Source organism: Pteropus alecto, unplaced genomic scaffold (genome assembly GCF_000325575.1).
Source record: "Pteropus alecto unplaced genomic scaffold, ASM32557v1 scaffold145, whole genome shotgun sequence".
NCBI classification, from domain to species: Eukaryota; Metazoa; Chordata; class Mammalia; order Chiroptera; family Pteropodidae; genus Pteropus; species Pteropus alecto.
Genome location: NW_006436285.1, coordinates 262,126 through 272,966, shown reverse-complemented (window position 1 = coordinate 272,966; position 10,841 = coordinate 262,126). Strand labels below are relative to the sequence as shown.

The 10,841-nt window shown below is 41.6% G+C and overlaps 1 protein-coding gene and 1 long non-coding RNA gene across 2 annotated transcripts in view; one reads left to right on the top strand and one right to left on the bottom strand.

Annotated features, from left to right (window-relative positions):
• Positions 1–543: 543 nt before the first annotated feature.
• LOC107195725 lies at positions 544–3,980 on the bottom strand. The gene is made up of 3 exons (XR_001516942.2): positions 3,756–3,980; positions 3,362–3,480; positions 544–2,318 (listed from the first exon to the last, which is right to left on the bottom strand). It is a non-coding gene; the product is annotated as an uncharacterized LOC107195725 (long non-coding RNA).
• A 128-nt stretch (positions 3,981–4,108) lies between these two features.
• AIFM1 (apoptosis inducing factor mitochondria associated 1) overlaps positions 4,109–10,841 on the top strand; it is a 34,227-nt gene continuing 27,494 nt past the window's right edge. Inside the window, 1 exon segment of the mRNA XM_006912498.3 lies at positions 4,109–4,370. Coding sequence (XP_006912560.1) covers positions 4,265–4,370 — 106 coding nt within the window. The 5' untranslated portion in view covers positions 4,109–4,264.

Genomic DNA, 10,841 nt, shown 5'->3' with positions numbered 1-10,841 from the left:
AGTGCCAGGCACCAACCTCCTCCCATCACACCACGAGCACCCATCCTCGGAATGTTCAGGAGAGCAGCTTCTATTGGCTGCTGCTGTCAGTTGTGTTTGGCTGGCCAATGGGGAGGGCCTGCTGCGGGAGAGGGCCGTGCAGGGGATAATAGAAGGGGAGAAGCTAGTAGTGGCAGCTCCAGCATAAGGGGACTTTGTTTCCAGGGCTAACCATTCCAGGACCAGGTGGAAGAATCTTGGGACAAGGCATAAACCTCACAGTGTCTTCCATTCCCGAGCCCTCCATATAATCATAACTCCTTCCAGAATGGTGGAATTTCCAAAGGAATTGGAAACCCCTAGGAGGGCTCACCCCTCTGCGACTGAATGTAGAACAAAGTGGTTGGGTCTAATTTGCCAGAAGCTTAAATTATGCTTGGAAGAAGATAAGCGAATAGAACTTTCTTACAGTATTACAGGGCAGCTTCCCAAAGCTTACTAAGCATCACACGTCTTGGTCAAGACCAGTATTATCTTTCCTGAAAGTGATTTGAGGGTTCAGAATCTGTTTGAAATAATTTTACTGAGGTATTATTTACACAGGATAAAGTATCTCATTACTTTTGTTTTTAAGACTTTAAACATCCTTCCACATATTTCATAGGCTAAGGTAATACTGACATATGCCAATAGTACTAACATATGAATTATTTGCTAATGTGAACAAGGTCAGGGGTTCCAGCAGCACAAGTGAGCTGACATCTTATTCATGTGTGAGGCTGACCTACAGAAGAGACAAACATGACTAAATCCATTCTCACTATGAGAAAAACAATTCAGTGCATCAATGATAGATCTGTAAGCAAATGTTCAGCTAATTCTGAGTTACTCAAAATGGCTGGGGGAAATGGGGTCTTCCAGTTCATAAGCTTTTCAGTTGAGTAAGACATATTTATAGCTAACTCTTTTAGCAAATATGCGGGTCACTCGTTTCTAAAAACCTAAATTATACTATTCAATATTAAAACCATCTCGAGAAGGATCTAATCTTAGTTGGATAATCCAAGGTACAGTGTGAATAGCAATCATCATTGTATAGTATTTTAGTTTTTTGACTGGCTGATATCTAGATAATAGTTCCCAGCATCATTCTCGTCTATATTTGAAGCTAATGCTCCTGGTGATCACTAGCTACAGAAGAGTAGCTATTAAAAAGGTGGGGAGGTACCTATTAATTAGGCATATCCAATAGGTAGAGTGGAAAGAAGCTTTACTAATTCATATCCCAAATTAATGCTAGCTTTCCGATATAAAAAAATTACATCTACATAATAAAATTAGATGTATGCTTCTAGCAAAAACTCATCACTAAGTCTGAAAGTTCACATATTTGTAAGGTATAAACATTAACTTCTGGAAATGTAGTATCTCGAAATGGTTCCATGCCCTAATAAAAAGTGTTTGTTATCTCTGTGGGATAAGATTTTTGGGAACTTCCACTTATATTTTTGGAGTTAGTTCGATGTGTGTATATTGCTTTTGCAAAAAAAAAGAAATATTATTTTTAATTAAATGGATAAGTATGCTACATCATTGCACCTATTGCAAAAATAAATTTAAAGTGCTGTACAACGCCTTTTCTTTGTTAATTGTGCATTAAATGATTGTCTTTCAAATATACCCAGTTGTTTTCATAGGTGCCTTATCATCACGATTTTGATGGTGTTTTCCAAAGCCTCTTTCACCAACAAATATGATTAACTTTCTTTTACCTCAAACCATAAACCATTATTTTATTGTTGATGCTGTTTTTCCTTGGTGAAACTAAATAATTATATCAAACTTTGCTCAAAAATGAGGCTTATTGTGAGAGACTATAAAAATGACCATGAATGAGCCAGTTCTCCAGACCCTATCTCTGACACTTGAAGGCAGAAGACATTCTCACAGGCAAACCTTGCCTTCACTTCTTGCAGTCTCTTCTCTTCTTGTGACTTCAAAGCTTCTGGATTTCTCTACCTGCAAGTCCTCCACACCCACGTTCAGGCCTCTGCTGCCTTCTGGATCTATTCATCCCAGCGCAGCCAACTGGGAGGCCCAGAGAGATGCAGCCAAACATGTACTGGTTTCAGTTTATTGAGGCTGAGGCGGCCAGAGCTGAGGGAAGACCAGGTAGCTTGACTCTGGCAGACAGGAGCACCCAGTGGTGACAGTTGTGGCAGCAACCTGGTCTTGCTTCCTTGGGTCGATCTCTCTGGCTGTGGGCAGGTCCCAGGCACCCTGGAAGTTGCTGCAGCTCCAGCTCTCTGAGTTGCCACTGCACACTGCTGCCTGATTAACTTTTCAAAATCAAACCATGTTTATTATTGGCTTTTAGAAATAGCAATAAATATCAATGTCTGTGAGGCCTTTAAAATATTAAATGCAAATAAATTTTACCTTATTGTGGAATTGATATTTTCACTATTTATTCCCCAAAGCAGCCCTAGGTAAAAAGTTATTCATCGCTTGCACTTCTAAACATTATTCTTACTAAGGGAACCCCGGGTCATTTTCACCCAGTAAAGACCGATATCTGGGTTAAACTTCCTAAAACAATGCCTTTGTAATTTCAGTCTCTATCCCTGTTCCGCTAAAACCCAATAATAATGTCATCATCTACAAGACTGGGGCCAAACTCCAGCTAGTTCAAATCTGGCCCCACCATATTAATCTGTCCTTATTTACTTCCTAGTATGTACTCTCTGCCATTGTGTCTTGAAAATGTACTGGGTTTTGTTTCTTTTATACTTCTAAGCCTTTTAATTTAAAAAGCACTGTGCTTTCTCTAAGATATTTTACAAATATTAGCTCATTTAATCATCATATCAACCCTGAGAGATTGGTAGATGACGAAAGTGAGGCACAGTTAAGTGACTTGTCCAAGCGGTAGAGCCAAGTTTCAACCTGGAGCAAACTAGATCCAAAATCAATGCTGTTTAACCACAAAAAACATTACCTTTGGTCCTAGTATATTCACTATCTGAAATATCACTCCTCCTCCACTATTTGAATTTCACTACTCATCCTTCAAGATACAGGCTCAAGTAACACTTCTTGCATGAAGTCCTTGCATAGCATTTCCATCTCATACTCTTGTTCTCTTGCTCTGGCACTACATCAGATATTATTTATTATTCAGAATGACCAGTATATGTCATCTCTCCAATTAGACACTACCACTTCCTATACTTTTCGTATCCCCCAGGACCCCTTTTATAGTATTGTCTACGTGGCAAGTGCTCAATAAATACTTGTCAAATGAATATGTAACCCAAAAGCTGGAAAAAAGCGTATGTTATGTTATGCATACAGCCAAAAACTTATTTCCAATTTAGCTTACATTTGGTAGAATCAAAACACCTATTTACACTACTTCTCTCACGACTCCTCTCACAAGTCCTGCTGAGGATTTCTCTCACAGAAAGTCTAGTGAGCACGAACGCTTTTTGCCAGCACCTGCTGTCAAACACAGAAGCCATAATAAGCAGAAGACTACCCACAGCACCTGGTACAATATCGAGGACTCAGAATTGCACACTATAAAAAGCGATATGGGGAAACAGAGCACGGAGTAAATACTCGCCCGGGGGAAAAGGGGCTGGGTGGGAAAGTGCCAGCAATTTGTAAAGGACAGATATCCAATCTGAAGCTGGGAAGTCAGGAGCCCCGGCTCAGACCTATGGTAAGACTGGAAGTGGACTCCAGCCAGAGAATCCGGAAGGCTTAGTACTCACTAGCGAGTGGCCCAAAACAAAATTCGGTGCAGGGGCCATGCTTCGTGAGGTACTGTTATCAGTCTCCTCTGTCGACACAGCGGCAGCACCCGCCACAACAGCCAGGCAAAATGGCCCCACGGGTACCTCCTTGGACAGCGTTCCGAACTCGCCTAGCGGAACGCACAGTCACCAACTCGTGGAAACTTACAAGCAAGCCGGGCGGCAGACTTTGCAAGCGTGCAGGCAGCTAAGCACATGCGCAGATCTTCTCTCCGTGCGGGCCAATCGCAATGCGGCGCTGAGTACTAAGCCTGCGCAGAAGGCCTCCAGTCGCGCTTCCTTTTCCCTTGCACTAGCAGGCAAGCTTAACTGTCCAATGCCCACCCGGAGCTGGGAGGAGGAGCTTGCGAGGAGTGCGTGTGAAGGGAGCGGGGGCCTGGGGGGGGACTGGCCGGGGCCCACTGTGTTTGACCCGTCTGTCGGTGCGTGAGAAGAAAGGAAAGAGGTCCAGAGTAGCGGTTGCCGAAATGTTCCGGTGTGGAGGCCTGGCGGCGGGCGCTTTAAAGCAGAAGCTGGCACCCTTGGTGCGGACAGTGTGCGTCCGAGGCCCGAGGCAGAGGAACCGGCTCCCAGGTGACTGACCTATCTCGGGCATAACCCATACCTCGAAGACCAAGGGTCTAGGCTGTATAGGCTCCATTTGCCTCGCAGCTCACCCCGTCCCCCAACCCCCGCTAAAACTTACCACACTCACAATCGCTTGAATTCCGAGTTGGCGGGATACAAACCATGAGTTTTGCAAGCCGTGCTGACCTGACCTTCAAGGGATTTGAACCCAAAAGGCTTGAGGCCTTTTCCTGGGAGGGTTTGCTGTTCAGGGAAAGTATTGTTCAATGCCACCTCCAGGCCACCCCTCGTCTGCCTTTTTAGAGCAATGAGATAGAGTACACTTTGTCATTTACTAATGAGACTTTAAACGGGACATTTAAGCCCCACGTCTTAGTTCCTTATGTAAATGAGGGTATTACCTGCTTTACCTTCCAAACCTCAGATGAGATCCATAGATTTGAGTGCTTGGTGAATGGCCTGTGAAAACAGAAACAGTGCAGCACAGGCAGCTAAGGAGTCAGTCGGTTGTGTCCCAGACAACAGGAGAGCTGACACAGAATTAATTTGAGCTGTCTGGTCAGTGTAATTCTTGGTGGTCTTTAATACTTCAAAGAAACAGTTTGCAGAATGCATTATATTTGCCCCCACCAAGTTGTTTCATCAAATTTTAGAGCTGGAAGGGATTTTGTGGTAAAGTTCTACCAATTCATTTTGTAGATAATAAACCAAGGCACAGAGAGGTGAAATTACTTGCCCAAAGCCACTCCCCCAATTAATGGGTCGAGAAAAGGATAGTTTGCCAGTCTCTATGCCCCTAATCCACTTGCCACAACTCCACACTGCTTCCTAAAGTTTGACCTCAAAAACTTTAAGAATCAATCTGGTTTCTCTTCAGCCCATTGTTCATCAGGTATCTGGATTTATCTGAGCAGATCTTGAGCCTGCTCATTTTCAACCTGCACAACTTCATGAGAGTAAGAAATTATCCACCTTAGGAGATGCGATTTGTTTGTTCGTTTTTTAATCAATGATCTTTGAATGACCACCAGAGGACACTCACATTTTCAATGTCAGAAGTTATTCTTGAGGCCTTTCCAATGTGCAACCACCTTCAGAATATTTTAAAAATATAAAATGGAAAATATTTTCCTTAGATTTTTATGTTTGGAAATGTGCATTTGAACAGTTTTCCCCGTTGCTGTTCCTCAAGAAAATGTTTTCTGATGGGTGTATTAGAAGTAAGTCCTAAGACATATTGTTCTTGGAACTTAATTAGTCTTAGCTTTTAGACTAATACCTCGTTTATGATGTCATCTGTATGGGTTTTGTGCCATGAAATGAGGGTGCTGTATGCAAGTTCCATAAGAAGTTAGAAACTTAGGCAAGCTGAAGGTTTTCATCCACACTGGCCTTTCAAGACTTTGTGTATTTATTTTGCTTAAAACTCACAACTTTTACCAGCATTCTGAAGTCTGACCAAACGTTCTCATCAATTAAATATGAATTTTCAAAGTTAAATTGATTTATTAGACATTTGAAGGTGGTTGATGATATTAGAACTAGTACTGAAAAATTAGACTCAAAATGTTTTTTTTTTCATTGCGTGACTTTGTATGAAGGACACTCACATATAATCTTCTGGAGAATATATGACTTTGTATGAAGGTAGTCTGCCGTAGGATATATTCTAACTTCTTGACATATCTATCCATCTCTTTGTATACACCTATTTTCACCAAAGTACCATCATATGCCTTTAGAAATGTGTGGGGCTGAGGTTACAATTTCAAAAAGAAATGATTCTATCATTTTAAGAATTTATCCTGTTTTGCGGCCGATTACTAATTGCTTTTAATCTGATTTCTTTTTCACATAGTCGCATCTACCATATGTTTTTGCGTTGGTGGAGAAGAGACATTGTTGATATTCCATTTCCCTCCCCTTATTTTTCTTTTCCCCACCTCAATTCTTTGCCAGGATGTTAGCAAACTTTAAATCTACCTTGAAACAATCTCATCCACATCTGTCACCATTGTCAGGTTCATTTCCATTATGTGTTGCCTTTTGCCTTAAAACTTTTATTGCTACTATTTATTTACCTTATTTGGATGCTCTGTCTCTTTCCAGAAATTATTGAAGGTAATTGATAGTCACCACTTTATGTCTGCATTCAGAACTGAGGAGCAGATAGGTTAGCTAATAGATATTTTCTGTTCTGTAATATTTTATTTGGTCTTCAAACATTGTGCTGCCCATGTGATCAAGGTGATCACCTGAGGATCAAATGTGCAAACATTTTTCTCTATTCGGAATCTTTCTCATCTCCTTAAAAAGGAAACTGAACTCCTTGTGGGCAAGAATCCAGACTTCCTGGACACTGCCAAGTGATGCTGTTTTTTTGTTTGTTTTGTTTTGTTTTTGAGGCCTAGAAGATGAGCCTTACCTCACTCTTTTCTGTTGAGGCAAAGCTTTCCAGAAGAAAATCTTTAGCAAGTCAGCTTTTTCTGCAACCAGTTAATATGTTATATTTTCTAATATTTTAAGAGAGTTGCTGCATATTGTAACTTTCTTCTAGATCATGTTTCCAAAGTTGCCTGATCATATAAATCCAATGGAGGGCCCACCCAAACCTACTGAATGAGAATCTCCAGGAGAGAGGCCTGGGAATGAATACACACACAATAAATATTTTAAATATTCAGGCAACCGGAGATGCCACATGTGAGATTTTATGCAATACCTACACAGTCTTTTGTATGTGGTCAATACATTTGCATAGCACATTACATGTTTTTTTCAATTATAGTTGGCATGCAATATTATATTAGTGTCAAGTGTACAACAATGATTAGACATTTATATAACTTACGAAGTGATCACCCTGATAAATCTGACACCATACAGTTATTACATTATTGACTATGTTCCTTATGCTATACTTTACATCCCCATGACTATTTCGTAACTACCAGTTTTTACTTCTTAGTCCCTTCCTTATTTTCACCCATCCCCCTAAAACTCCTGCCATCCGACAACCCTCAAAATGTCATCGTGTACTATGAGTTTGTTTCTGTTTTATTTATTTTGTTCTCTAGATTCCACATGTAACTGAAATCATATGGCCTTTGTCTTTCTCTGCTTGACTTATTCCACTCAGTACAGTGCCCTCTAGATCGATCCATGTTGTTGCAGTTGCAGATGGCAAGATTTCTTTCATTCATTCATTCATTCATTCATTCATTCATTCATTTTTATGCTTGAGTACTATTCCATTGTATATATGTACCACCTTTTCTTTATCCATTCATCCATTGATGGCCACCCAGATTGCCTCCATATCTTGGCTATTGCAGATAATGCTGCAATGAGCATATGGATGCACATGTCCCTTCAAAGTAGTATTTTGGGTTTCTTCAGATAAATTCCCAGAAGTGAGATTACTTGACCCTTCTTTGTCTGTTGTTATAGCCTTTTTTCTAAAGTCTGTTTTGTCTCGTATAAGTATTGCTACCGCAGATTTTTTTTTTCATTTCCATTTTCATGAAATATCTTTTTCTTTCCCTTTACTTTCCAGTCTGTGTTTGTCTTTTGATCTGAAGTGAGTCTCTTGTAGGCAGCATATGTAAGGTCTTGTTTTCTTATCCATTTAGCCACTCTATTTTATTTAAAGTACTTGTTGATAGGTCTGTAGTTATTGCCATTTTATTATTCATATTTTTGATACATATTTTTTTTCTTCTTAAAAAAGTCCCTCCAACATTTCCTGTAATACTGGCTTGGCGGTGATGAACGCCTTTAGCTTTTCCTTGTCTGAGAGGCTCTTTATCCATCCTTCGATTTTAAATGATAGCTTTGCTGGGTAGAGTAATCTTGGTTGTAGATCTTACCCTTTTATCACTTTAAATATTTTGTGCCAAGCCCTTCTGCGTGCAAAGTTTCTGTTGAGAAATCAGCTAACAGTCTTATGGAGCTCCATTGTAGGTAACGAATTGCTTTTCACTTGCTGCTTTTAAGATTCTTTCTTTGTCTTTAATCTTTGGCATTTTAATTATGATGTTTCTTGGTGTGGGCCTCTTTGGGTTCATCTTGTTTGGGGCTCTCTGAGCTTCCTGGGATTGTATGTCTATTTTCTTTACCAAGTGAGGGGAGTTTTCCATCATATTTTCAATAGATTTTCAATTTCTTGCTCACTCTCTTCGCCTTCTGGTACCCCTGTGATATGAATGTTGATATGCTTGATATTGTCCCAGAGGCCCCTTAATTGGTCTTTTTTGGGGGATCTTTTTTCTTATTGCTCTTCTGGTCGGGTGTCCTCTGCTACCCCATCCTCTAAATCACTGATTCAGTCCTCCGCTTCATCCAATCTTTTGATGCCCTCTAATGTACTCTTCATTTCAGATATCATGTTCATCATTTCTGACTGGTTCTCTTTTATATTTTCCATCTCCATTTTCACGTTTTCTCTCCCTTTGTTAAAGTTCTCACTAAGTTCATCTATTCTTCCTCTAAGTTCATTGAGCATCCTTATAACCAGTGTTTGAACTCTGCATCTGACATATTGCTTGTCTATATTTTGTTTAGTTCTTTTTCTGGAGCTTAATTCTGTCCTTTCATGTGGGACATGTTTCTTTGTCTCCCCATTTTGGCTGCCTCCTCGAGTTTGTTCTGTGTAGTAGGTAGGGTTCCAAAGTCTCCTGGTCTTAGTAGAGTGGCTTTGTGTAGTAAGTGTACTGTGAGACCAAGTGACATAGTCTTCCATGGTCATCTGATCCGGGTGCTCCAGATGTGTTTTTTTGTGTGGATTGTATGTGTCCTCTTGTTGTTGTTGAGCCTTGGTTGCTGTTTGCACGTAGATGGGAGGATTGACTCTTGGGCCGATTAGTTGTGAGGACTGGCTGTTGAGGGGCCAACCCTATGGAGCAGGATTCACTTTAGCAGGGCTCTGGTGCCTGTCCATTCTTCCCTTCATGTATATCCTCAGATGCAGCCTTGGGTGGCACTCCAGCTCTAGTTAAAGTAGACCACTGAGTATGCTGGCCCCAGGGCCTCCTGGAAGGGGCCCAGCTGCAGGCCAAGTTCACCCACAGCCTGTGCACTTCTGTAGCCACCTGGTCAGAGTCACCAAACAATCTGCAGATGGTTACCACCCATGCTGGGCTTAGAGGTGTCTTGAATGGCCAAGCCAGGAACTGAGGCTGGCTGCCACTAGCGATGGGCTTGGGGCTGCTCAGCAAGAGGTATGGGGCACACCAAGACCAGATTCTGTTTCTGTGGGTTTTGTGAGCCTTTAAGAGTCCACAGCATGAGCCAAGATAGGCCATTTGTATGGAAAAAAAACAGGGGAGGCAGCTTGGGTAGGCCTGCTATTTGGAGATGCGGGGTCTCAGGGAATCACCTGGGCAAGGTGACCAGTGTTATCCAGGTTGATGGAAACTCAGATATGGCGGCTACCTGCATCAACATGCCAGGAGTGGGGAGGGCTCAACAAAGGAACAATGGATTCTGCTAACACTTCTGTCCAGGAGAAAGCTAGCCGCCCCACCCCAGCCCTCACTGTGAAACCAGACAACTCAGTTCCAACCCATATGTCCCTGGCACTCCTTGAGTGATGCCCCAGCGCTGGAGCTCAGAGTGAGTGAGTCCGACAGTGGTTAAGTCCACGTGCGGGCTTTAAGAGGAATGTCTGCGATTCCCTCGGCCTTCCATCTCGCTCAGCCACCACCTCTGCTGGTTTTCACAGCCAGAAGTTGTAGGGACTTCTCTTCCCGGCACTGGAACCCTGGGCTGGGGAGCTAGGTATGGAGCTAGAACCCCTTGCTCCTCTGGGGTAGAGAGGGGTTTTGCAGCCAAGGTAACCCTCCTGATTCTTGACCGCCACACGCTGTTGTGGAAACAGCCCATTCCTCATCTCCGCCCCTCCTATCAATCTCAAGGTGGCCTTTTATGTTTGTCCCCAGTTGTAGGACTTATGTTCAGCTAGACTTCAGGTGACTCTCAATGATGGTTGTTCTGTAGTTTTGTTGTAATTCTGATGTGTTCGTGAGAGGAAGTGAGCACAGCATCTACCTTCTACACCATCTTGACCGGAATCTGGGAATTTTAACAAGCCTTTCAATGTAATGCATTATGATCAGTCAAGTTGGGGCTACTGTTTTGAATGAATAATGACTCTTTTCTTCTGTTCCACTGACATAAGGATTAATAAATCAGACTGAGTGACCTTGAGTCTCTTATGATTTGTATCAAGCACATTTTCTGATATTCAGAATAATGTCAGTCATTTTTCCTTCCTAAACTATATACTACCTAAGTACATGAATTATGTCCTATTTATTTTTGTGTCCTTAGCACTTTATACAGTCTCTGGCACATAGTAAATTCTCAGTGACTGAGCCCAAATACAGTAAAGGACTTAACTTTGCAGAATAGTTAAATTTCTTTCTTTTTTTGGTCATGTAAATTATTTTTCCTTTGGTGACTTTTTTTAAGAGCGGT